Source organism: Amblyraja radiata, chromosome 1 (genome assembly GCF_010909765.2).
Source record: "Amblyraja radiata isolate CabotCenter1 chromosome 1, sAmbRad1.1.pri, whole genome shotgun sequence".
NCBI lineage: Eukaryota > Metazoa > Chordata > Chondrichthyes > Rajiformes > Rajidae > Amblyraja > Amblyraja radiata.
This window is the reverse complement of record NC_045956.1, coordinates 187,056,381-187,084,376: the sequence shown is the minus strand read 5'-3', so window position 1 is coordinate 187,084,376 and position 27,996 is coordinate 187,056,381. Positions and strand designations below refer to the sequence as shown.

General features: G+C 47.6%; 1 protein-coding gene across 1 annotated transcript; it reads right to left on the bottom strand.

The window, feature by feature from the left end:
- Nucleotides 1-45: 45 nt before the first annotated feature.
- Nucleotides 46-27,693, bottom strand: LOC116988164. The gene is made up of 4 exons (XM_033044756.1): nucleotides 17,456-27,693; nucleotides 8,643-8,949; nucleotides 7,402-7,529; nucleotides 46-190 (listed from the first exon to the last, which is right to left on the bottom strand). The coding sequence occupies exons 1-4, from the start codon at nucleotides 27,619-27,621 to the stop codon at nucleotides 46-48; spliced, it is 10,746 nt and encodes a 3,581-aa protein (XP_032900647.1). The 5' UTR covers nucleotides 27,622-27,693.
- Nucleotides 27,694-27,996: the final 303 nt, after the last annotated feature.

The following is a 27,996-nucleotide window of genomic DNA, read 5'->3' as shown; positions in this document are numbered from 1 at the left end:
CTAATCTGGCTCCCTCCCACCCCTTACTTCTCCAAGCATACTACCTTACTTGTCAAGCTGGTTACGCTTACTCGCCAGGGCAGAGAGGGAGTGGGCGGAGAGGAGAGGGGTGGAGAGTTTGAGGTGTTGAGGGGGCGCGTCATCAGACGTGAGGGCTGGTTCTTGAACGCAATAATCACTCGCTCCCTCACTGCAAGAAGACAGCGTGTTTTTTTTCCAAAGGCCTTGTGAGCAAAGCGACCGGCAGTGTGTGTGGTTAGCAGCGGGAGGGAGGGGTCGGGGGAGGCTCCCGACTGCAGGATTCAGGCTTCAGGGCCTGAATAAGGGGGGGGGGGGGCCGTTGGGAAAGAGGTGTGGGGAAGAGGAGGTGGAAGGGGGGAGAGGAGGAAAGGAGCGCGGAGTGGGGAGCATAACTGGTTGCGCATTGAAAGCCTGGGCAGCTGGTTGCGAGCAACAAAGTCATTGTGAAGTCAGCAACTGGCCAGCGGCGATATTTGAAAAAACCCAGCCAGTTTGGTGAACAATTTTAGTGAAAATATCGGGAAATAATTGACCAAATTTACAGAGGAGTGGATTTCTAAAATCATAAGATGAATCGCTACTGATATATGTAAATATTTCCTCGTTTCGACGTCTGGTTTTCGAAGAGATGTGAATCAAAGAAAAAGTTCAAGCAAGCATCCCTACAAGTAAACATCCAAGATCAGAGTTTTATAATATAACTAGACCAAGGGGGGGCCGTTGGTTTCTTGTCCCCTCAATGCGCAGTTGCAGGGGGGGGGGGGGCGCTGCGACGTCACACACACATTACCAGCCCCCGCACACACAGGGGGGAGGGGAGTGGGTGAGGGAAGTGGGGGACAAAGAGGAGGGGGAGAGAGGGGAAAGAGGGAGAGAGGGGAGGGAGGTGAGAGTGGGGAGTGGGGGAGATGGGAGTGGGGGGAGAAGAGGGAGGGGAGAGGGGAGGGGGTTGGAGAGGGGCAGAGGGGGGGAAGGGGCAGAGAGGGGAGAGAGAGGAGGGGAGAGAGAGAGAGGGTTGGAGGGCGGAGAGAGGAGGAGGTGGGAGGGAGGGGAGAATTGAGAGATGGGGAGGGGGGTGAGTGGGGAGAAAGGGGGGAGGGGGGGGGAAGAGCGGGGAGGGAGGGGGAGAGGGGTAGGGGAGAGGGAGAGAGGGGGAAGAGGGGATGGAGGGGATGGAGGGTAAGAGGGGTAGGGGAGGGATGGGGAGAGGGGTAGTGGGGAGGGAGAGGGGGAGGGGGTTGGCGTGGAGAGAGAGGGGGAGAGAAGGGGGCTGTGGGGGAGAGCAAGGGGGAGGAGCGGGAGAGGGGGCATGAGGGGGGCAGAGAGTGAGGGGAGAGGGAGAGTTTGAGGGGTTGTCAGAGGTGAGGGCTGGTTCTTGAATGCATTAATCACTCGCTCCCTCGCTGCAAGAAGACAGCCTGTCTTTTTTCAAAGGCCTTGCGAGCGACGCGACAGGCAGCGCGTGTGGTTAGCAGCGGGAGGGAGGGGGCGGGGAGGTTCCCGGCTGCAGGCTGAAGGACTCAGGCTTCAGGGCCCGAGTAGGGGGGGGAGTTGTCGAGTGAAAGAGGTGGGAGAAAGAGGGGGAGGGGGGGGGAAAGGAGGAAGGGAGCGGGGAGTTTGGAGCGTAACTAGCTGCGCATTGAAAGTCTGCGCAGCTGGTCGGAAGCAGCAAAGGCATTGTGACGTCAGCAACTGGCCAGCGGCAATATTTGGAAAAAACAGTCAGTTTGGTGAACAATTTCAGTGAAAATATCGGTAAATAATTGACCAAATTTACAGAGGAGTGGATTTTTAAAATCATAACACTAAGAAACACTAAGGGGCAGAAAACGCTAGTGGGTGTTGTGTACAGGCCATCTAACAGTAGTAGTGAAGTTGGGGATGGCATCAAACAGGAAATTAGAAATGCATGCAACAAAGGTAAAACAGTTATAATGGGTGACTGTTTTACCTTTTTCTTGGGATGTATGCGGGATAGTTTTCTAAACCAACATGTAGAGGAAACAACGAGAGAGCAGGCTATTCTAGACTGGGTATTGAGTAATGAGGAAGGGTTAGTTAGCAGTCTTGTTGTGCGTGGCCCCTTGGGCAAGAGCGACCATAATATGGTTGAGTTCTTCATTAGGATGGAGAGTGACATTGTTAATTCAGAAACAATGGTTCTGAACTTAAAGAAAGGTAACTTTGAGGGTATGAGACGTGAATTGGCCAAGATAGACTGGCAATTAATTCTTAAAGGGTTGACGGTGGATATGCAATGGAAGGCATTTAAAGACTGCATGGATGAACTACAACAATTGTTCATCCTAGTTTGGCAAAAGAATAAATCAGGGAAGGTAGTGCATCCGTGGATAACAAGGGAAATCAGGGATAGTATCAAAGCAAAAGATGAAGCATACAAATTAGCCAGAAAAAAACAGCCTACCAGAGGACTGGGAGAAATTCAGAGACCAGCAGAGGAGGACAAAGGGCTTAATTAGGAAAGGGAAAATAGATTATGAAAGAAAACTGGCAGGGAACATAAAAACTGACTGCAAAAGTTTTTATAGATATGTGAAGATAAAGAGATTAGTAAAAACAAATGTAGGTCCCTTGCAATCAGAAACAAGTGAATTGATCATGGGGAACAAGGACATGGCGGTCCAATTGAATAACTACTTTGGTTCCGTCTTCACCAAGGAAGACATAAATAATCTGCCGGAAATGGCAGGGGACCGCGGGTCATATGAGATGGAGGAACTGAGTGAAATCCAGGTTAGCCGGGAAGTGGTGTTAGGTAAATTGAATGGATTAAAGGCCGATAAATCCCCAGGGCCAGATAGGCTGCATCCCAGAGTACTTAAGGAAGTAGCTCCAGAAATAGTGGATGTATTAGTGATAATTTATCAAAACTCTTTAGATTCTGGAGTAGTTCCTGAGGATTGGAGGGTAGCTAATGTAACTCCACTTTTTAAAAAGGGAGGGAGAGAGAAAACAGGGAATTACAGACCAGTTAGTCTAACATCGGTAGTGGGGAAACTGCTAGAGTCAGTTATTAAAGATGGGATAGCAGCACATTTGGAAAGTGGTGAAATCATTGGAAAAAGTCAGCATGGATTTACGAAAGTTAAATCATGTCTGACGAATCTTATAGAATTTTTCGAGGATGTAACTAGTAGAGTGGATAGGGGAGAACCAGTGGATGTGTTATATCTGGACTTTCAGAAGGCTTTCGACAAGGCTTGACCCCTAGTTCTGGACCCCCCCCCCCCCCCAACATCAGGAACATGTTTCCTGCCTCTACCATGTCCAAACCCTTATTAATCTTATATGTTTCAATAAGATCCCCTCTCATCTTACTAAACTCCAGAGTATAAAAGCCCAGCTGCTCTATTCTCGCTGCATATAACAGTCCCGCCATCCCGGGAATTAACCTTGTAAACCTACGCTGCACTCCCTCAATAGCAAGAATGTCCTTCCTCAAATTAGGGGAGCAAAACTGCACACAGTATCCCAGGTGTGGTCTCACTAGGGCCCTATACAACTGCAGAAGGTCCTCTTTACTCCTATACTCAACTCCTCTTGTTATAAAGGTCAACATGTAATTCACTGCCTGCTGCCTGCTGTACTTTCATTGACTGGAGAACAAGGACCCCCAGATCCCGTTGTACTTCTTCTTTTCCTAACTTGACACCATTTAGGTAGTAATCTGCCTTCCTGTTTTTGCTAACAAAGTGGATAACTTCACATTAATCCACATTAAACTGCCTCTGCCCACTCACCCAACCTGTCCAAGTCACCTTGCATTTTCATAGCATTCTCCTCACAGTTCACACTGCCACCCAGCTTTGTCATCTGCAAATTTGCTAATGTTACTTTGAATCCCTTCATCTAAATCATTGATTAATATTGTAAATAGCTGTGGTCCCAGCACCGAGCCTTGCAGTACCCCACTAGTCACTGCCTGCCATTCCGAAAGGGACCCATTAATCCCTACTCTTTGTTTCCTGTCTGCCAACCAATTTTCTATCCATGTCAGCACTCTACCCCCAATACCATGTGCCCAATTTTGCCCACATATCTCCTATGTGGGACCTTATCAAATGCTTTCTGAAAGTCCCGGTACACTAAATCCACTGGCTCACCCTTGTCCATTTTCCTAGTTACATCCTCAAAAAATTCCAGAAGATTAGTCAAGCATGATTTCTCCTTTGTAAATCCAAGCTGACTCGGACCGATCCTGTTACTGCTATCCAAATGTGCCGCTATTACAGTTTTTATAATTGACTCCAGCATTTTCCCCAGCACCGATGTCAGGCTAACTGGTCTATAATTCCCTGTTTTCTCTTTCTTAAAAAGCCTTTCTTAAAAAGCGGGATAACATTTACCCTGCAATCCACAGGAACTGATCCTGAATCTATTGAAAATTGGAAGAAAATGGGTTAATTGCGGACAGTCAGCGTGAGTTTGTATGCGGCAGTTTGTGTCTTACTAAACTGCTCAAGTTGACCAGAATCGAGGCCCAGAGGATATAGGTTTATGGTGAAGGGGAAATGATTTAATAGGAATCTGAGGAGTAACTTTTTGACACAAAGAGTGGTGGATGTATGGAACAAGCTTCCAGAGGAGGTAGTTGAGGCAGAAACTATCCCATCGTTTAAGAAATAGTTAAACAGGTACATGGATAGGACAGATTTGGAGGGTTATGGATCATAGAAACATAGAAAATAGGTGCAGGCGTAGGCCATTCGGCCCTTTGAGCCTGCACCGCCATTCAATATGATCATGGATCAAATGCAGGCAAGTGGAAAAAGGATGACCAGAGAGAGAGGGTGGGACACCTCAGTAATCAAAGCAGTCAACTCTGTGTGGAGCCACAGGAGGTGGGCAAGGTCCTCAATGAGAATTACTCAATGAGAAAAACAGGAGGATGGAGGAACTTGGAGCAGTAAATGGAAGTGCCTTGTGAGCAGTCAGTGTTATGGTCTAAGAGCTGGTGATGGTACTATGGTGTATGAAGGTAGACACATCTCCAGGGCCAGATCAGATAGATCTGAGAACATTGTGGGAAACTAGAGAGGAAATTGCGGGAGCCCTGGTTTAAATTTTTACGAGTTGTCTTTAAATATAGGAGAGGTGCAGAAAGACTGGAGGGTTGTGTCTCTATTGAAGATTTGCTGCAGGGGAAATGCTGGGAAGCCAGTGATCTTGTGGGCTGTAGTTGGAAAGTTACTAGAGGGTATTCTGAGGGATGGGATATACATGTATTTGGATGGACAAGGGCTGGTTAGGGATAGTCAGCCTGGTTTTGTACCATCTGCTTGAGTTTTTTGAAGAGGTGACCAAAAAGTTTGATGAGCTGTAGATGTTGGATATATGGACTTCAGCAAAGCATTTGACAAGGTTCCACATGGTGGGCTGCTCTGGAAAGTTAGATCACATAGGATCCAAGAAGAGATAGCTGTATGGGTAGAAAATTGGCTTCATAGAAGATGGAAGGCTGCTTCTCGGACTGGAGGACTGTGAATGGTGGTGTGCCTCAAGGTTTGGGGGCTGGGCCCGTTACTTTTTGTCATCTATATCAAAGATTTGAGAACATACCTGGCAAGATTAGCTAGTTTGCTGATGATACAAAAGTAGGTGGTTTTGCAGGTAGTGAAGTTGGTTGTCAAATATTGCAACAGGATCTTGATTGATTGGCCAGGTGGTGGAGGAATGGTTGATGGAATTTAATACAGAGAAATGTGAGGTGTTGCATTTGGGGGTCTAACATGGACAGGACCGACACAGTGAATGACAGGCCTCTGGGAAGTGTGAGGGTGGAATCGCAGGTAGATCGGGTGGTCAAAAAGTATTGAGTACAGAAGTTAGGAAGTCATGTTGCAGTAACGATATGATAGAACTTTATTTATCCAAGGAGGAAAATCAATCTGCCAACAGTCATAAAAACATAAAATACATGAAACATGAAATTAAAGTGACAAGTGGAAAGGATTGGGGATGTGCAAAGATTGGGGAAGGGGGAGAGTCAGTCTCGGTCTCAGTCTACCCCACGACAAAAGGGCGAGGAGTTTTGCAGTTTGATAGCCACAGGGAAGAAGGATCCCCTGTGGCGTTCTGTGTTTGTCCAGGATGCTCCACAGTTTGAGGAGCATCCTCCCCTCCAAGACCACCACCCATGAATCCAACTCCACCTCCAGGATGGAGCCAGCCTTCCTGATGAGTTTGTTGATCCTATTGGTATCCGCAGCCTTCGCCCTGTTGCCCCAGCACACGGCATCGAAGAAGATGGCACTGGCAACCACCGATTGATAGAACATCTGCAACATCTCACTGCAGACATTGAAGGAGCGGAGCCTTCTCAAAATGTACAGCCAGCTCTGTCCCTTCTTGTACAGGGCCTCAGCGTTCCTGGGCCAGTCCAGTTTACTGTCCAGGTACACTCCAAGATATTTGTGCTCCCTGGTAAACTGCATATCCACACCATTGATGGAGACAGGGGGCAAGGTGTTCCTCTCCTCCTAAAGTCCACCATTAACTCCTTAGTCTTGTCAGCGTTGAGCTGCAGTTATATAAGAGGTTGGTGAGGCCACATTTAGCATATTGTGTTTAGTTCTGGGTACATGATTATAGGAAAGGAGGTCAAGCTGGAAAAGGTACAGAGAGGATTTACGAGGATGTTGCCAGACTTGAGAGTCTGAGCTATAGGGTGAGATTGAGTAGGCATGGACTCTATTTCTTGGAGCGCAGGAGGATGAGGGGTGATCTTACATCGGTATACAAAGTCATGAGAGGAATAGATCGGGTAGATGCACATTCTTGCCCAGAATAATTCTTGACAAGAGGACATCAGTTTAAAGGTGAAAAGATTTAATAGGAATGAGAGGGGTCAATTTTTCATACATAGGGTTGTGGGTGTATGTAACGAGCTGCCAGAGGATGTAGTTGAGGCAGGGATTATCCCAACATTTAAGAAGCATTTAGACAGGTACACGGAGAGGACGTTTGGAGGGATATGGGCAAAATGTTGGCTGGTGGGAAGAATGTAGCAGGAACATGTTGGCCGGTGTGGCCAAGCTGGGCCAAAGTGTCAGTTTCCAAGCTGTGTGACTCTGGGACACAAGGGCCAGATTTATAAGAATAGATTGGGCAGGCTAGGACTTTATTCCTTGACTTGTAGGAGGCTGAGGCCTTATGGAGCCATACAGCTGGAAACTCACGCTTCTCTATGTTCTCTGTGGCTCCCCATGTCGGGTCCCTCTTTGTTCTTTCGGCTCCTACCCCCACCCCCCACGCCAGGATCCTCTTTGTTCTCGGCAGCCCCCAATGTTGGGTCCTGCTCTGTTCTCGATGGCTAACGGGGCTGATGCGGCCCGTCCTTGACTGACCTCTGGCACTCACCGACCGCCGGGGCTGCTGTGGCCCATCCTCGACCGACCGGCCAACCGCAGGCATTCATACAAGCGACGGCTCTCCGACACCCCTCCACTCTCACCGATGTCCCTCCTCACTCGACCGCCGGGCTCGTTCTTAATCACGGGAGCCACCGGCCGAGTCTGGCCTTAATCGACTCCGCGCCAGCCGGGAGCACTATTATAACCTCTCCCTATAGCTCAGATCCTGGCAACATCCTCATAATTAGATTGTGATATTGTATAGGTGTCAAAATTATGAGGGAAATAGACAGGGTGAATGCCGTCTTTTACCCAGGATAGAGGAATCATGATCTGGAGGATGTAGGTTTAAGCTCAGAAGGTTGAGGATTATATAGAACAATATTGAACTTCCTGAGCCTTTCATAGAACAGTACGGATTATTTCATAGAACAATCTGATTCATTTTGTGATTCGTATCTTATTCTAGGAATTCACTTTGTCATTTCATTTAAACAATTTCCAATAATCCTATACCCTTTCTTAAACAAGGTGACCTTACCTGTTCTATACAATTATAACCACGCTTCTTGATACCTTTGTGTAGTGGCCATTTGGCCTGTTTTGCATGTCATTGATGATGGCATGTGCCTTTAAAGTTTAGACTGCCCGTTATATTGTGGGTGGGATTTATGACGTGTTTTAGGGCATGTTTGGAGCTTAAATGCTTGCGCAGAAGTTTCGTTTTTAGTGTAGTTTGGAGCGAGCCAGGGAAAAGGTTAACCCTTGGACCAGGCGAGCCATATAAGAGATCATGCCAGATCATGCCAGTGTTACAGAGACACAAGGAGTTTTCTTATGTTTAAAGTAATAGCTGAAGTTCGATGAAGATTGTAGTAATGAGTCAGAAGAAATTTAGATGTATCTTACTGTTTTCTATCAACAATAAAGCATTTATTAATCAAAGGACTGTGTTTTTGAACTTATCGGTGAAGAAGCTCTGAAGGTCTCTGTGAGACAGATCGCATGCGTATCGAAGATATTCCTCTTATCCCTGCTCATTCAAATAGTGACTAGGGAGTTAATTTCCTGAAAATATATGAAAATCTGCCGCTACACTTTGCAATAACCTCATATCTGATGGAGATAATTCACAATGTTAACCAGCATTGCAGATGTATGAAGGAAGGACCTGCAGATGTTGGTATATACTGTAGACACATAATGCTGGAATAACACATCGGAATGACCCACATATCATTTCTATACATGCGGCCAGAAGGCTTCCTGACGGGCTGCAGCTGTAGACTGGGAACACGGCCGGAATCCTTTATCGGGGCGCCAGGTTCTCAATGCCTCCCAGATCGCCGCGTAGAAGCCCGGGTCGGGGCCCGGCCGGGACCTTGGGGTAGAAACCCGCGGCTGGGGTCCGGATTGGCACCACGGAGGCGTGAAGTGGGGTGGTGCCAGCGGTGAGGCCTCGCAATGATAGGGCCTCAGCGGAGGTGAAGTCTCGTGGCGGCGGTGATGCCTCGAAGGTCGACGGTCGATGAGAGTGAGGAAGTGAGGAGGACCACTGTGAATGGGGAGTGGAAGAACAATGGAGGACTTGGCGTGAGGGTGGGGGGGGAGGACAATGGACAATTGGGGGGGGGGGGACAAATGACAAGGGGACCCGGCTTGGGGGAACTGTTGGAGAGGGCAACAAAAGGGGGAGCCGGATTTGTAACTTTATCAGCGACGTGGGTGGCTGCTATTTGTATACATTGTGTATGCAAGGAAACAATCTCACTGTACCTAGTCACATGGGACAATAAACTATTCCTATTCCATCCGAGTCAGGCAGCATCTCTGGAGAAAAGGAATAGATGACATTTCGGGTCAGAACCATTCTTCAGAGTAAACAGGGATGCAACAGATGACCTCAGGGAGGGTGGAGTCCATAATGGCCCATTGATGGCCGGAGAAGACGTGTTAATGACAAGGTTACATGGGAAGCAAAAAGTGGAACTAGTGGGATAGACAATAGGTGCATGAGTAGGCCATTCGGCCCTTCGAGCCAGCACCGCCATTCAATGTGATCATGGCTGATCATCCCCAATCAGTACCCCGTTCCTGCCTTCTCCCCATATCCCCTGACTGCGCTATTTTTAAGAGCCCTATCTATCTCTCTCTTGAAAGCATCCAGAGAACCTGCCTCCACCATCCTCTGAGGCAGAGAATTCCACAGACTCACCTCTCTGTGAGAAAAAGTGTTTCCTCGTCTCCGTTCTAAATGGCTTACTCCTTATTCTTAAATTGTGGCCCCTGGTCCTGGACTCCCCCAACATCGGGAACATGTTTCCTGCCTCGAGCGTGTCCAAACCCTTAACAGTCTTATATGTTTCAATGAGATGCCCTCTCATCCTTCTAAACTCCAGAATGTACAAGCCCAGCTGCTCCAATCTCTCAGCATATGACAGCCCCGCCATCCCGGGAATTAACCTTGTAAACCTATGCTGCACTCCCTCAATAGCAAGAATATTCTTCCTCAAATTAGGGGACCAAAACTGCACACAATACTCCAGGTGTGTTCTCACTAGGGCTCTGTACAACTGCAGAAGGACCTCTTTGCTCCTATATTCGATTCCTCTTGGTATAAAGGCCAACATGCCATTCGCTTTCTTCACTGCCTGCTGTACCTGCATGCTTACTTTCATAGACTGATGTACAAGGACCCCCAGATCCCGTTGTACTTCCCCTTTTCCCAACTTGACGCCATTTAGATCTAGATAGGATGATGAGGGGAGGAGTATGGGGGGGGGGGGGGGTGGGGGGAATGCGGGAGTTACTTGAAAGTGCAGAAATGAATATTCATACAGCTGGATTGGAAGCTGCCCAGGCGAAATATGAGGTGCTGTTCCTTCCATTTGTATGTGGCCTCACTGTGACAGTGGAGGAGGCCCAGGACAGAAATGGGTCAGTGTGGGACTGGGAATTAAAATGTTTGGCAACCGGGAGAGCACATAGGTCATAAGCCATTCGGACCATCAAGTCTACTCCACCATTCAATCATGGCTGATCTATCTCTGTTCCAACCTCATTCTCCTGCCTTCACCCCATAATCTGTGATAGGCCAAGTTCGACTAAGTATGTGTTCAGTGAAATGATCACCAAGTCTATGCTTGGTCTCATTGATATAGGAGCGCACACATAGGGCAGAAATGAGGATTAATATAGTATTATTATAAAGAAGCTGCACTTGAAGTGCCTTTGCACATCAAGCTATGTGATAGAAGGCTAATGGTGGAATTAATGAGATGGGTCCCCACTGGTCCACATGAACATGATGGGCTGATTGGCATGTCGTACGACAAGAATCAAACTAATTATGAACGTGTGAATTTATCCCAAGCAATATTTATTATTTTAAGTGTGTATAAAATAAAATACATTTCTTAGCTGGGGCCAAATTAAATAAGCAGCGGCTGGGACGTTCCCGACAAACATGCTCAGTTCTCCCACCACCGTCTTCAGCGGGACCGGGAACGCGCCCGAGTCTCGCCGTCGGTGGGACCTCGCACCACGGCTCGGTAGACAGAGTAACCGGGAGGGAGCTGGAGAGCGAGGGCTGGTAGGAGGGTGAACCACGGTAATGCCTCCAGTGCCTTCAAGGTCGGCTGCAGGTGTCCCCAGGCCACAAGGATGGTGAGGGGAGGAGAGGGGATGAGGGAGATAGAGAGGAGAAGAGGGATGGGGGGGAGGGGGTAGGTGAGTGGAGGGGGAAGGGAGGCGAGGTTCAGGGACATTGGTTTGAGGGAACTGCTCCAGTATATCAAGCTCACAGGATGACCACATGTAATAATGCAAAATGAATTTTATTGTGCAGTTGTATACGTGACAAATAAAGCACTATTGAACTAATTAAAATATCATTTCTTTCCAAGCTCCATTGAATGACACTGTGCACTACTGTTTTGAAGGAGTGAGGGAGAGCATGAGGGGAGGGAATGAGGGGAGGGAGTGAGGGAGGGAGAGTGAGGAGGGGAGGGGCAGTGAGGGTATGTGAGGGGGAGGAAAGGGGTGGGTTGGGGTAAGGATGAGGAGAGTTGGGATGAAAGGGTGGGAGTTTAAGAAAGGTAGTAGAGAGAACTCAGGGAATTCTAGGCCTGTGAGTCTCGGGCAAACTATTGGAGAAAATTAATTGAGATAGGATTTATTTTCATTTTGAAGAGAATGGGCTAATTAGAGATAATCAACATGGCTTTGTAATCATAGTCATATTCGTAATTTATGAGCCACGTATGTTTTGCAACATACGAGGAATTTGATTTGCCATAGTCATACCAATAAAAAGCAACAAGACACACAACTACATAAAATTTGGCATAAACATCCACCACAGCGGCTCCTCCACATTCCCCACTGTGATGGAAGGCAATAAAGTCTTATCTTCTTTTCTCTTTTTCTCCCGCGGTGGGGGAGTCGAACCATCCAGAGTCGGGGCGATTGAAGGTCCCGCAGCCGGTGATCGAAGCTCTCACGTTAGGGCAGTCGAAGCTCCTGCGTCTTGGAGCTCTCTAAAAGCGCTTTCTCACGGGGCGACTTGATGCAAGATGTAACCAGAGTGAAGTGGTCGTGGTCTAGCACGATATCACACGATATAACGGGGGGTAGATAAAGAGTTCCCACGGGTACTCGGCATTTCTGTTATTTGTGCGAGTGACTTGTCCGTCTCCCGAGCTTTCCCGTTAAATCTTGAATGAACATTGTGAATCCCCATTCATAAAAGAGAAGGTAATTGCGCGGGAGGGTTAATAATTGACAATCTGCTGCTGCCTGCCCGCTGAGTTAAAAAGTTCCCACGGTCACGATACACAGTGTATCGTGAGTCTTGCGTGGGAACTTTTTAACTCAGCGGGCAGGCAGCAGCAGATTGTCGCTCCCTTCAGTTTCACCCCACCTACACCCCTCTGCTTCCCGGCCATGTGTGTGACCCCTTCCCTCCCCTCTTCAGCTCCCCGCCCATTGCACCGGCGCGGGGGCTTTGCACTGTCTTCAAGTCGGCGATGCCAGCAGGTCAGTGCCTGTCACCGGAGACGTCAGGACCAACGGGACACCGACCCCCAGGCCCACTGCAAGCACGGAGATCCCAGAGACCCACAGCCAGCAGCAGCGCAGCCCCATTCCAACTCCAGAGGAACACGCTCCCCGTAGGGACAGAAGCTGATGGTGTGCAAGGTACGTCTTGTTCTTGGGGTTGCGGATGAGGGGGCGCAGCTCGGGCTGTGACGTCTCCGGCCACCCCCCTGTACAGGAGTTGAGACTGGGAGCTGTGGGGTTGTTTGCAGTTGCAGAGGGAGGGGGCAAGGGCGGTACAGTTCACAGTCTCAGCTCCAGTCCAGGGGGGTGGCCGGAGACGTTAGGACCAACGGGACACCGACTGCAAGCACGGAGATCCCAGAGACTCACAGCCAGCAGCAACTAGCCCAGCCCCGCTCCAACTCCAGAGGAACCCGGGTTGCGGATGAGGGGGCGCGGATTCCTCTGGAGTTGGAGGGACAGGGAGACACAGCGGCTTTTGAGAATGGTGGGCAATCACATCCAAAGTTCTGCCCACACAGTCAGTACACCTCTCCTACACTTGTCTCCCGCACTAAGATCATCTCGCAGAGAATGATCCCAGCCTAACAGCATGTTCATTCCAGATTACTCACCTTCTGTCCCCTCTGTCCAGCTTCCGGGTTTACCGTTCGCAGGAGTTCCCACGGTAACCGCAAGAGTTATTACGGATATCACACGGATACCGCACTGGCCACTGCGTTCATATAATGTTTCAATGTTCAACCACAAGTGTACAAGTCACTCTTGGAGAAATTCAAGCTTGCTTGAATTTTCTCCCGAGTCACCAAGTTACACGATTACCTGCCGTTAGCGCCACGGTGGTCCACGGTGGTCCACGAAGCCGAACTGTTATCGCACGAGGTTCCCACGATGTTAAACTCTGGTTAACTCTTGCGTCAAGTCGCCCCGTGAGAAAGGCCTATAAGTCGGTCCCTAACTACGGAGCGTGAGCTCACGATGTTAAAGTCCACAGGCTCCGGCAGTTGGAGCTTCCAAAGGTTAATTCCTGACAGGGATCACAAGCACCGCGATGTTAAGTCCGCAGGCTTCCGCGGTTGGAACTCCCAAAGACGGTCTCCAGCAAGAGGCGGCCAGCTCCATTACGGTAGGTCGCAGTGTGTACATGGAGAAACGACTTGGAAATATTCGCATGTCCGTTGAGGAGAGATGAAAAACATTCTCCCAACCCCCCCGCACATAATACAAAACTAAAGATAAACTAAAAAATACATTTTACAACAAACTAAAAACAACAAAGAAGGAAATAGATGAGACAGACCATTGGCGAGGCAGCCATCATTTGTGCCACCTGGTGTTCCTCAGGACGTGTCTTACTAATGAGTTTTTTGAGGTGGTGACGAAGGAGATTGATGAAGGCAGGGCAGTGGATGTTGTATACATGGATTTTAGAAAGGCTTTGGATTAGTTCCTCATGGTAGGCTGATCCAGAAGATTCAGATGTGACGGTATTCACAGTGACTTGGTCATATGGATTCAGAACTGGCCTATTCAGAGAATTCAGAGCGTTGTGGTGGAAGGTAGATATTCCGACATGAGGTCTGTGACAAGTGGAGTTCCATAGGGATCTGTGCTGGAACCTCTGCTGATTGTGATCCATATAAATAATGGCGGCTTGGTGGTGTAGTGGTAGAGCTACTGCCTTACAGCCCCAGAGACCTGGGTTAGATCCTGACTACGGGAGCTAGTCTGTACGGAGTTTGTACGTTCTCCCTGTGACTGGCATGGGTTTTCTCCAAGATCTTAAGTTTCCTCCCACATTCCAAAGACGTACACGTTATTTGGGTTGGTATAACTGTAAAATTGTCCGCAGTGTGTGTAGGGTCGTGTTAATGTGTGGGGATCACTGGTCGTTGGGACCCAGTGGGCCAAAGGGCCTGTTTCCGTGCTGCATCTCTAAACTAAACTAAAATGACCTAGAGGTAAATGCGGGTGGTTTGTGAGTAAGTTTGCTGATGATACCAAATTTGGAGGAGTTGCAGACAGCAAGGAAGGCTGTCAGAAGATGCAATGGGATATAGATCAGCTACAGAAATGGGCAGAGAAATGGCAGATGAGGTTTAACCCGAGCATGTGTGAGGTGTTGCACTTTGAGAGGTTGAATGTAAGGAAAGTATACAGTTAATGGCAAGATTCTTCAACAGCATCAATGTGCAGGCGGATCTTGATAAATAGGACGTACATGATAAATGGTAGGGAATTGAAGAATACAGTTGAACAGAGGGATCTGGGAATAACCGTGCATAGTTCCTTGAAGGTGGAATCTCATATAGATAGGGTGGTAAAGAAAGCTTTTGGTATGCTAGCCTTTATAAATCAGAGCATTGAGTATAGAAGCTGGGATGTAATGTTAAAATTGTACAAGGCATTGGTGAGACCAAATCTGGAGTATGGTGTACAATTTTGGTCGCCCAATTATAGGAAGGATGTCAACAAAATAGAGAGAGTACAGAGGAGATTTACTAGAATGTTGCCTGGGTTTCAACAACTAAGTTACAGAGATAGGTTGAATAAGTTAGGTCTTTATTCTCTGGAGCGCAGAAGGTTAAGGGGGGACTTGATAGAGGTCTTTAAAATGATGAGAGGGATAGACAGAGCTGATGTGATTTTTCCCTTTGAGGATAGGGAAGATTCAAACAAGAGGACATGACTTCAGAATTAAGGGACAGAAGTTTAGGGGTAACATGAGGGGGAACTTCTTTACTCAGAGAGTGGTAGCGGTGTGGAATGAGCTTCCAGTGGAAGTTGTGGTGGCAGGTTCGTTGGTATCATTTAAAAATAAATTGGATAGGCATATGGATGAGAAGGGAATGGAGGGTTATGGTATGAGTGCAGGCAGGTGGGACTAAGGGAAAAAAGTTGTTCGGCACGGACTTGTAGGGCCGAGATGGCCTGTTTCCGTGCTGTAATTGTTATATGGTTATATGTTATATGGTTATCTTGGAGTCCAAGGACATAGTTCACTGAAGGTGGCAGCACAAGTAGATAGGGCGGTAAAGAATACATACGGTATGTTTCCCTTCATTGCTAGGGGTATTGAATATAAGAGTCAGGAAGTCAGGCAGTTGGACATTTGGGGTATTGCCTGCAGTTCTGTCACCCCGTTACAGAAAAGATGTGGAGGCTTTGGAGAGGGTGCAGAGAAGGTTTACCAGAATGCTGCCTGGATTAGAGGGTTTCAACTACAGGGAGAGGTTGGATATACTTGGATTCATCAGTTCACAAGTTACAGGAATAGAATTAGGCCATTCTGCCCATCGAGTCTACTCTGCCATTCAATCATGGCTGCCTCTTAATCCCATTTTCCTGCCTTCTCCCCATAACCCTTGGCACCCGTTTTAATCAAAAATGTGTCCACCTCTGCCTTGAAAATATTCACTGACAGCCTCCACAGCCCTCTGTGGAAATGTTCCACAGATTAACTACCCTCTGACTGAAGAGGTTCCTCTTCACTTTTCTAAAATAGCTCGCTTTAATTCTGAGGCTATGACTGGTCCTAGACTCTCCCGCCAGTGGAAACATCCTTTCCACATCCACTCTATTTCTGCCTTTCACAATTCTGTAAGTTCCAATGTCCCCCACCCTCAATGTTCAAAACTCCAGCGAGGGGAGGCCCAGTGCTGTCAAACGCTCATCATATGCTAACCCACTCATTCCTGAGATCAATCTTGTAAACCTCCTCTGACTCTCTCCAGAGCCAGCACACCCTTCCTCAGATATGGGGCAAAATTTGCTCACATTTTCCAAATGCAGCCTGACCAGTGCCTTATAGAGACTCAGCATTACAGCTCTGTTTTTGTATTCCAGTACTCTTGATATCAATGCTAACATTGAATTTGCCTTCATTAGTATAAAATAACTGTGTGAATTCTGCACCAGCACTCCCAAGTCCCTTTCCACGTCCGATTTCTGGATTCTCTCTTCATTTAGAAAATAATCTTATCCTTTATTCTTATTACCAAAATACACGACTCTGCACTTTGCTACATTATATTCCATCTGCCACTTCTCTGCCCACTCTCCCAACATGTCCAAGTCTTTCTCCAGAGTCCTTGCTTCCTCTACACTGCTGGGCTCCACTTATCTTGGCATCATCTGCAAATTTGGCCACAAAGCCTTCAATCCCCTTATCCAAATCATTAATATACAATTGTTTTCTCTGCAATGTTGGAGGTTGAAGGGAAGTATATAAAATTATGAAAGGCATAGATAGGGTAGACAATCACAATTATATTCCCGGGGTGGAAATGTCCAACCCCAGAGGGCGTAGCTACAAGGCAACGGGGGGAAATATAATAGAGATGTGGGGCAAGTTATTTTTACACAGAGGGTGGTGAGTAGCTGGAACGTATTGCCAGGTGTGCTGGTGGAGGCAGATACGATAGTGATGTTTAAGAAGCTGTTAAATAGGCACAAGGATTTGCAGGGAATGGAGGATTATGGAGGCAGATGAAATCAGTGTAGCTAGGTTCCCTGTTTGGCACAAACATTGTGGAATGAAGGGCCCGTTCCTGTATTTTCCTGTTCAATGTTCTTATAAAGCACAAACAGCAAGGATCTCTGGGGCACATCGCTATTCACAGACCTCTAGTCCAGAATACAACCTTACACCACCACCTCTGGTTCCTTCCATGAAGCCAATTCTCTGTCCAGTCAGCTGGCTTTCCCTGGATCCATGCGATCTAACCTTCTGGAGCAGCCACCATGCGGAATTTTATCAAAGATTTGCTGAAGTCCATACAGACAAAGTCTACAGCTTTGCCCTCAACCTTTTTGGTTACTTCTGCAAAAGCAATTTTAATAAGCAATTGGTTGAAATTCTCTGCTCTGCTAATTGTTTTATGATTCATAATCAGATTTGAATTTTAATGTTGTGTGATTTTCTCTGCCATTTCCTTTATATTGACGTAGTTTGTCCATTTCTACCTCAAACTGAGTGATGTCATGTAAAGGCACCTCACCAAGACTGAATGTTTGTGTTATACGTCTTATTCAGATCTTCCCTCACTTCATCCCAGTCAATGTCCCAGGCTTCATCGATCTCTGCAGTTTTTACTTCATATTCTTCAGCAAACAGATCATTGAAATTGTAGAAAACCTTCTTCCAATAGGATGCTGCCTGTGCAGAAATTTCCTGCTGGATGATCCAGGATTTGTAGTAATCATTGACAGTTTGATAATCCTTGAAGGGTTTCAATTCCCAATTTGTGTCGTCATTTTTAAATGTTCCATGACCTGCAACTGAAGCTGTGCAGACGTCAATTGAAAGAAGTTCACTTCCTACGAAGTGATAGCCATTGAGTCCTTCAGGTCTGTGCTGCTTACAAGAGTGCTGTGAATGTACCGGGGTCTCTGAATCACAGAAAACCCCACAGAAAGGACATTTCTTGGTACAATTGAATAACCCTTTGAACAGCTCATCCCTGGGTTTAATGGATAATTCTTCAATCTTTGCTTGGACATCCCAGCCTGTTACCTCACTGAGGAGTTTCTGCTCCACCTCTTCAATAGATGGCAGAACTGCTTCTGCCCATTTCTTGCCATCACCGTCACTGTGAAACATAACGAGTTTCATTTCATCTTTGGGCATTGAGATCCTGGTCTTTAACTTTTCAACAAACATGTCCAGGAAGCTCTGAACATTTCCAGCAAAGTTCTGCATCACTGCATCCTCAACAATCTCTTTAGCTTTCCCAGTGATCTGTGTGAGGATTCCTTTAGCCAGACGGGTAAACGTGCTCTCTCCATCACGTTGTGTCTTGCAGTGTTCAATAACCTGCTGATGGAGCCAGTCTTTGGCCAAATTCTCAAGGTCAGTGATATACCGGTGATAGTCATCAAATGTATCCCTTTGTTTCAAGTGCACCAGGAGGGCCACAGTGAAGTTGTTGCGGAGACTGTACTTGCTCTCAGGGTCATTTTGTTTCATATCATCCACGATTTTCACACTGAGATCCTTGAGGGTGGCGTCTCTGAGAGCTGGCAAGAAACAAGATTGTGCAAACCGTTCTGCTTGTCTCTGGTTCGCATCCTGCTCTGTGTAAATATCAATGAAGAGATCAAAGTATTGACCCTTCATGTTTTCCAGTCTTTGCCGCGGGTCGTGTTTCTGGATGAACCTCGTCTGCATCTCTTGGAATCTTGGTACAGCGAAACCACACAGGCGAAGTTTAAACTCAGCCCTGAATTCCTCACTCATTGTGAAGTTTGGGTGTGAAATATTGTTAATTTTCTCCTGTATAAAATTCAAAAGATCAATGCAATATTTATTGTCATAATCCATGTACATTTTTGTGATGTCACTGATCCATTGATGGCATTGATCCTCTAGGGACTGTGTTATCATTGCTGCCCGATTAACATCTGATTGGTGCGAGGATATCCCAATTGTGGTTTTAACACGTCTCTTCCATGTCGTGTTGATGTGTTTCCCTTCAATTTGAAAGCACTGAGTTCCCTGTTTACAGAGAGGTTTTCTATCTAGCATTTCATTAATCACCCTCCCGTGAGTTGCTGTGTTCTCTCTGAGAAGATTTTCAATCTCCAGTTCAACGTTTCTTTCTCTACAGGGCTGATAGTCCAGCTGTGACAGTGTGTCTTGCCACATCTTTCCAAAGGCAGTTTGCAGTTCCTCGTCACCCAACTCCTGATTTGCCCCTTTACACTTTAATAAAAGCTCCTTGACCTGTTGTTCGATCTTCTGGTGAAATTTATTCCAACTAGCATCCACTCCCTGCAGTCCCACACGTCTGTTCACGGCATCCTTACATCTCTGCATTGAATCGTCCTGAAGCCGTCTGCATAAACTGGAGATACTGAGCTTGAATTCCTCCCTGTATTTCTCCATCAGCTGCACGTTATCAGCCCCACTTTCAAACAGAGCTTTTAGTTTATCCAGAGTCTCACCCTCCCTTTTGTTAATCTCCATCCTGATCTCACATTCCAGTGTTTGGAGCAGTAGGTTGAGGTCACCACTGGCATTGTTTACTGTGTTTTCAGCCTTGTTTCCCCAGGCGTGCGTGAATTTGCGGAGCTCCCACTCCCAGTCCTTGTACTTCACAGAAAGCTGGTTGTAAGCCTCTGCGAACAGACTGTTCTGGAAGCTGAAAATGAAATTCTCATGTTTCACCTGCTCCCAAAGGCCAGTCATCCATTTGGTAAAGTCTGGGATTGTGAAAGCTCCTTGTTCTAGTTTCCCTTTGAGTAAACATTGAATGAGACTCTTCTTCAGTTGGAAGACGTGTTCACTGTAGCCAGTGTTGACGGCAGCCATTGGGGGTGTACCTTGCCACAGACCAGGGATGTACCAGTTGTCCTTGTCAGCATCATAGTCCATCACATCACGGAACGTAACTCCCTCCACCTTCTCCAGTTTTGCTGCAGCCTCTGTCATCTTATCCAACTGTTCCAGCAGTTTCTGACGGCCTCTCAGATTCTGATCATGTGCACTCACATCTCCAACATTCTGGTGGATAAATATACACTTTGGTCTTTTCCCCGTCAGTTTCATGCGGAGTAAGGAATGAATAACAATCTGTAAAATATCTTTCATCTCTGCGATGTTTTCCATGCCTATGTTTACCAATGTTATGTTGCTTAATCCCACCACGAATGTTGCCAGCTCATTGTCGTGTTCGTAGCTGTCTGTTAGTGTTGCAAGTTCTGGAGCTCTCAGCCCCTCCGTGTCAATGACCAGGATGAAGTCACAGCCCAGCTCCTCCGCGAGGCTCCCTGTGACCTTCATCAGCTGCATGTAGGCCCCTCGAGTACATCGGCCGCTGCTCACAGCAAACCGCAAACAGAACATTGTATTGAGGAGCGTGGACTTGCCTGTGCTCTGAACTCCAATCACTGTCAGCACAAACACTCGGGAAGCACGTCCCACCTTCTCGGCCACTGCTTCCAGTACAGCAGTGATCCATGAAACAGGAATGTTGGAGACGTCTCCATCAATGAGCTCCAGTGGGAACCCATCCAGCAACAGCTCAGCAGCAACACCCGGTAACTGAAGCACATGTGGGTGGATCTGTGTTTGTTGCTTGATGTTGTGTTGTGTCACTGAGAATTCATAAACCTGGCCCAGTTCCCTCATGAAGTGCTCAAGTCCCAGGGAACTATCAGTCATCTTCTGATCCATGTCCTTCAGCTCCTTGACCTTCTGCTTTGAGTGTTTGCTCAGTTTTTTGTAATCCCTGCGCAATCCTGCCATGATTTCCCTTGATTTACTGTCCAGCATCAGCTTCAGCCACTGCAAGTAAATGGCCCTGTCATCCCCACCAGGACACGTGAGGTGGTCAATGAACATCTGCATCTCTCCCGACAGGCTCTGTCTGAGCTGAGCTTCCCGGATTCTTTTCTTGTCTTGGTCCAGTTCGTGGTTATACTTCTCTGTGGTTCTGTTCCCACGGAGTTTCATCCGAGACTTCTCTTTCTCAACTTTAGACAGTCCTTGCCAGGGCTCTCCATGAAAGGGCAGCACTCTCTTTTTATACCGAATGATGTCTGCAGGGTCAAGACTGCCCAGTATATTGGTCAGGTCCTTGGCCCGTTGTATTTCAGGCTGATGTTCATCGACCTGAATCCCACTTTCTCTCGCAATGTCACCCATTTGTTCCAGACTCAGGAAGATCTGGTCCCTGTCACTCATTAGAATCACTTGATTAACCTGAGAACGAAGTTTTTCCATAAGTTCGGCCTCGTTTACGTTTGTCCGAACAATGCATTGTTGAGGTTTCAACTTCAGATCTACAAACAGTTTCTTTACCTGCTCAGGGCTGATGTGTTGCTCACTGATGTGAGTGTTCACTATCAGAAAGAGTTTTGCCGGTGACTGTGCGAGTGAGGTGAGGAATTCTCTTTCCTTCTCACCGATAACGTCAATGAAAATAAAGAGAGCAGCAGAGACTTTTGCCAGAAACCGAGTGTGTCCCTGGTAAGTTTCAGCATCACCTCGGAGGTTGATGAATGCAGCAGCCTCCGGGAAAATGTTTGTGATGTTCTTCCCAGAAGGTAGATACCAGCTGATCTCAGCCATCCCACCCGATATCTCACGGGGCACATTCCCACATTTCATCCCGGAGTGCAGGAAGATGTTCTGCTGCTGCTGGGTCTGGCTCAAGGTGAGATTGAGGAGTTTGGATTTGGACACCGTGCATCTTCCGAGTCTGAGGAAGGAGACAGTTGGCACGGTTGCTGTCACGATGGGCTTCTCCACAACGCGGCTGCTCCCTGTGGGAGGATGTGGGCACCACATTTTAACAATGGGCCTCATGGCCCAGAGGAGAAGGGTGGCACCAGGTCCTTCCATGGGTCCCCTCACCTTGTCCCTGGAGCGACTGTGCCCTTCTGGCAGCAGAAAGGGTAATGCAAGTTGGCATAGAGACATCTTCAGCATCAGTTCCTGCTGGAGAGAGTAGTTGGCACAGAGGAAAATGGCAGCAATGATATCCAGAGGATTAATCCGAGAATCTCCTGGCCCTTGTGCTTGAAAGAAATAGCTGAAATCTTCTATATCTTCTTCGTTGTCTTTTGAAGATTGATCAGGGGGCCATTCAGGATTCCTCGCCAGTGAATTAGCTGAGAGGATCTTTTGGAGAAATCGCCAAGTAAGATCTTCTGGTCGAGTTGGTTTGCTATCGTCCAGTTTATCCCAGGATACCTCCCGCATGGACGTCAGTGACAGTTTGTGAGGATAATGATCCTGTAAACCCAAATCCTTCATAAGTTGTAGTGGTGTCCGATTTTCATCCTGGTTATTTCCAGCTGGTGGAACATCAATCATTCCCTGTGGAATACCTGGTGAATGCCAGTGAGATGGATCCTCTGACTCCCTGCTGTCTCCAGGGTCGGCCACTCTCTGTGGTTTGGACATCAAGTCCTTGGCTTGTTCTATTTCAGGATGATGATCATCGATGTGAATCTCACTTTCCCTCGCAATGTCACCCTTTTGGTCCAGACTCGGGAAGTTCTGGTCCCTGCCCCTCATCCATGACACTTGTTGTATCGGAGAATTTAATTTTTCTACAAGTGTTGCCACACTTACATTTGTCCGAGAAACACATTGTTGTGGTTGTAAGTTTACAAAGTTATTTCCAGCTGGTGGATCACCAGCCATTCCCTGTGGGAGACCTGGTGAATGCCGGTGAGATGGATCCTCTGATTCCCTGCTGTCTCCAGGGTCGACCTTTCTCTGCGGTTTGGACATCATGTTCTTGGCTTGTTCTATTTCATGATGAAGTTCATCTTCCGGAATCCCATTTTCCCTCGCAACGTCACCGGTTTGCTCCAGACTCGGGAAGCTCTGTTCCCTGTCACTCATTAGAATCACTTGTTTTATCTGAGAATGAAGTCCTTCCACAAGTTCGGCTTTGTTTACATTTGTCCGAACAATACATTGTTGAGGTTGTATCTTCAGAACTTTGAACAGTTTCTTTACCTGTTCAGGGGTGATGTGTTGCTGACTGATGTAAGTGTTCACTATCAGAAAGAGTTTTGCCGGTGACTGTGCGAGAGAGGTGAGGAATTCTCTTTCCTTCTCGCCGATAACGTCAATGAAAATAAAGAGAGCAGCAGAGACTTTTGCCAGAAACCGGGTGTGTCCCTGGTAAGTTTCAGCGTCACCTCGGAGGTTGATGAATGCAGCAGCCTCCGGGAAAATGTCCGTGTTGCTCTTCCCAGAAGGTAGATACCAGCTGATCTCAGCCAACCCATCCGATATCCTACGGGGCACATTCCCACATTCCATCCCGGAGTGCAGGAAGATGTTCTGCTGCAGCTGGGTCTGGCTCAAGGTGAGATTGAGGAGTTTGGATTTGGACACCGTGCACCTTCCGAGTCTGAGGAAGGAGACAGTTGGCACGGTTGCTGTCATGATGGGCATCTCCACAACGCGGCTGCTCCCTGTGGGAGATTGTGGGCACCACATTTTAACAATGGGCCTCAAGGCCCAGAGGAGAAGGGTGGCACCAGGTCCTTCCATGGGTCCCCTCACCTTGTCCCTGGGGTAACTGTGCCCTTCCGGCAGCAGAAAGGGTAATGCAAGTTGGCACAGAGACATCTTCAGCATCAGTTCCTGCTGGAGAGAGTGGTCGGCACAGAGGAAAATGGCAGCAATGATATCCAGAGGGTTAATCCCAGAATCCCGTCGCCTTTGTGCTTGAAAGAAATGGATGAAATCTTCTACGTCATCTTTGTTGTCTTTTGAAGACTGAGCAGGCGGCCATTCAGGATTCCTCGCCAGTGAATTAGCTGAGAGGATCATTTGGAGAAATCGCCAAGGAAGATTTTCTGGTCGAGTTGGTTTGCTGTCATCCAGTTTACCCCAGCATACCTCCCGCATTGACATCAGTGACAGTTTGTGAGGATAATGATCCAGTAAACCCAAATCCTTCATAAGTTCTAGGGGATTCCGATTTTCATCCTGGTTACTTCCAGCTGGTGGAACATCAATCATTCCCTGTGGCAGACCTGTTGAATGTCGGTGAGATGGATCCTCTGACTCCCTGCTGTCTCCATGGTCGGCCACTCTCTGTGGTTTGGACGTCAGGTCCTTGGCCCGTTGTATTTCAGGATGATGATCATCGATGTGAATCTCACTTTCCCTCGCAATGTCACCCTTTTGGTCCAGACTCGGGAAGTTCTGGTCCCTGCCCCTCATCCATGACACTTGTTGTATCGGAGAATTTAATTTTTCTACAAGTGTTGCCACACTTACATTTGTCCGAGAAACACATTGTTGTGGTTGTAAGTTTACAAAGTTATTTCCAGCTGGTGGATCACCAGCCATTCCCTGTGGGAGACCTGGTGAATGCCGGTGAGATGGATCCTCTGATTCCCTGCTGTCTCCAGGGTCGACCTTTCTCTGCGGTTTGGACATCATGTTCTTGGCTTGTTCTATTTCATGATGAAGTTCATCTTCCGGAATCCCATTTTCCCTCGCAACGTCACCGGTTTGCTCCAGACTCGGGAAGCTCTGTTCCCTGTCACTCATTTGAATCACTTGTTTTATCTGAGAATGAAGTCCTTCCACAAGTTCGGCTTTGTTTACATTTGTCCGAACAATACATTGTTGAGGTTGTATCTTCAGAACTTTGAACAGTTTCTTTACCTGTTCAGGGGTGATGTGTTGCTGACTGATGTAAGTGTTCACTATCAGAAAGAGTTTTGCCGGTGACTGTGCAAGAGAGGTGAGGAATTCTCTTTCCTTCTCGCCGATAACGTCAATGAAAATAAAGAGAGCAGCAGAGACTTTTGCCAGAAACCGGGTGTGTCCCTGGTAAGTTTCAGCGTCACCTCGGAGGTTGATGAATGCAGCAGCCTCCGGGAAAATGTCCGTGTTGCTCTTCCCAGAAGGTAGATACCAGCTGATCTCAGCCAACCCATCCGATATCCTACGGGGCACATTCCCACATTCCATCCCGGAGTGCAGGAAGATGTTCTGCTGCAGCTGGGTCTGGCTCAAGGTGAGATTGAGGAGTTTGGATTTGGACACCGTGCACCTTCCGAGTCTGAGGAAGGAGACAGTTGGCACGGTTGCTGTCATGATGGGCATCTCCACAACGCGGCTGCTCCCTGTGGGAGATTGTGGGCACCACATTTTAACAATGGGCCTCAAGGCCCAGAGGAGAAGGGTGGCACCAGGTCCTTCCATGGGTCCCCTCACCTTGTCCCTGGGGTAACTGTGCCCTTCCGGCAGCAGAAAGGGTAATGCAAGTTGGCACAGAGACATCTTCAGCATCAGTTCCTGCTGGAGAGAGTGGTCGGCACAGAGGAAAATGGCAGCAATGATATCCAGAGGGTTAATCCCAGAATCCCGTGGCCTTTGTGCTTGAAGGAAATGGATGAAATCTTCTACGTCAGCTTTGTTGTCTTTTGAAGACTGAGCAGGCGGCCATTCAGGATTCCTCGCCAGTGAATTAGCTGAGAGGATCATTTGGAGAAATCGCCAAGGAAGAACTTCTGGTTGAGTTGGTTTGCTGTCGTCCAGTTTATCCCAGGATACCTCCCGCATGGACGTCAGTGACAGTTTGTGAGGATAATGATCCTGTAAACCCAAATCCTTCATAAGTTGTAATGGTCCCCGATTTTCATCCTGGTTATTTCCAGCTGGTGGAACACCAATCATTCCCTGTGGCAGACCTGGTGAATGCCAGTGAGATGGATCCTCTGACTCCCTGCTGTCTCCAGGGTCGGCCACTCTCTGTGGTTTGGACATCAAGTCCTTGGCTTGTTCTATTTCAGGATGATGATCATCGACGTGAATCTCACTTTCCCTCGCAATGTCACCCTTTTGGTCCAGACTCGGGAAGCTCTGGTCCCTGTCCCTCATCCATGTTACTTGTTGTATTGGAGAATTTAATTTTTCTACAAGTGTTGCCTCACTTACATTTGTCCGAGAAACACATTGTTGTGGTTGTAAGTTTACAAAGTTATTTCCAGCTGGTGGATCACCAGCCATTCCCTGTGGGAGACCTGGTGAATGTCGGTGAGATGGATCCTCTGATTCCCTGCTGTCTCCAGGGTCGACCTTTCTCTGCGGTTTGGACATCATGTTCTTGGCTTGTTCTATTTCATGATGAAGTTCATCTTCCGGAATCCCATTTTCCCTCGCAACGTCACCCGTTTGCTCCAGACTCGGGAAGCTCTGTTCCCTGTCACTCATTAGAATCACTTGTTTTATCTGAGAATGAAGTCCTTCCACAAGTTCGGCTTTGTTTACATTTGTCCGAACAATGCATTGTTGAGGTTGTATCTTCAGATCTTTGAACAGTTTCTTTACCTGCTCAGGGGTGATGTGTTGCTGACTGATGTTAGTGTTCACTATCAGAAAGAGTTTTGTCGGTGACTGTGCGAGAGAGGTGAGGAATTCTCTTTCCTTCTCACCGATAACGTCAATGAAAATAAAGAGAGCAGTAGAGACTTTTGCCAGAAACCGAGTGTGTCCCTGGTAAGTTTCAGCGTCACCTCGAAGGTTGATGAATGCAGCAGCCTCCGGGAAAATGTCCGTGTTGCTCTTCCCAGAAGGTAGATACCAGCTGATCTCAGCCAACCCATCCGATATCCTACGGGGCACATTCCCACATTCCATCCCAGAGTGCAGGAAGATGTTCTGCTGCAGCTGGGTCTGGCTCAAGGTGAGATTGAGGAGTTTGGATTTGGACACCGTGCATCTTCCGAGTCTGAGGAAGGAGACAGTTGGCACGGTTGCTGTCATGATAGGCGTCACCATATCGGGGCTGCTCCCTGTGGGAGATTGTGGGCACCACATTTTAACAATGGGCCTCATGGCCCAGAGGAGAAGGGTGGCACCAGGCCCTTCCATGGGTCCCCTCACCTTGTCCCTGGGGTAACTGTGCCCTTCCGGCAGCAGAAAGGGTAATGCAAGTTGGCACAGAGACATCTTCAGCATCAGTTCCTGCTGGAGAGAGTGGTCGGCACAGAGGAAAATGGCAGCAATGATATCCAGAGGGTTAATCCCAGAATCTCCTGGCCTTTGTGCTTGAAAGAAATGGATGAAATCTTCTACGTCATCTTTGTTGTCTTTTGAAGATTGAGCAGGGGGCCATTCAGGATTCCTCGCCAGTGAATTAGCTGAGAGGATCATTTGGAGAAATCGCCAAGGAAGAACGTCTGGTCGAGTTGGTTTGTTGTCATCCAGTTTATCCCAGGATACCTCCCGCATGGACGTCAGTGACAGTTTGTGAGGATAATGATCCTGTAAACCCAAATCCTTCATAAGTTGTAGTGGTCTCCGATTTTCATCCTGGTTATTTCCAGCTGGTGGAACATCAATCATTCCCTGTGGCAGACCTGGTGAATGCCAGTGAGATGGATCCTCTGACTCCCTGCTGTCTCCAGGGTCGACCTCTCTTTGTGGTTTGGACATCAAGTCCTTGGCTTGTTCTATTTCAGGATGATGATCATCGACGTGAATCTCACTTTCCCTCGCAATGTCACCCTTTTGGTCCAGACTCGGGAAGCTCTGGTCCCTGTCCCTCATCCATGTTACTTGTTGTATTGGAGAATTTAATTTTTCTACAAGTGTTGCCTCACTTACATTTGTCCGAGAAACACATTGTTGTGGTTGTAAGTTTACAAAGTTATTTCCAGCTGGTGGATCACCAGCCATTCCCTGTGGGAGACCTGGTGAATGCCGGTGAGATGGATCCTCTGACTCCCTGCTGTCTCCAGGGTCGACCTGTCTCTGTGGTTTGGACATCATGTTCTTGGCCTGTTGTATTTCAGGATGAAGTTCATCTTCCCGAATCCCATTTTCCCTCGCAATGTCACCCGTTTGTTCCAGACTCAGGAAGCTCTGGTCCCTGTCATTCATTAGAATTACTTGTTTTATCTGAGAACAAAATTTTTCCACAAGTTTGTCCTTGGTTACATTTTTCCGAACAATGCATTGTTGAGGTTGTAACTTCAGATCTTTGAACAGTTTCTTTACCTGCTCAGGGGTGATGTGTTGCTCACTGATGTAAGTGTTCACTATCAGAAAGAG

What these genes read in the sequence shown, in the direction of transcription:
- LOC116988164 (XM_033044756.1), bottom strand. Translation starts at nt 27,621, where the DNA reads ATGGCTGGTGATCCACCAGCTGGAAATAACTTTGTAAACTTACAACCA. An exon ending in AGGAAGCCTTCTGGCCGCAT is followed by an intron (nt 7,530 to 8,642) that starts GTATAGAAATGA and finishes CCCGTGATTAAG; the next exon opens with AACGAGCCCGGCGGTCGAGT. An exon ending in CACAGCAGCCCCGGCGGTCG is followed by an intron (nt 191 to 7,401) that starts GTGAGTGCCAGA and finishes GTCTTCTTGCAG; the next exon opens with TGAGGGAGCGAGTGATTATT.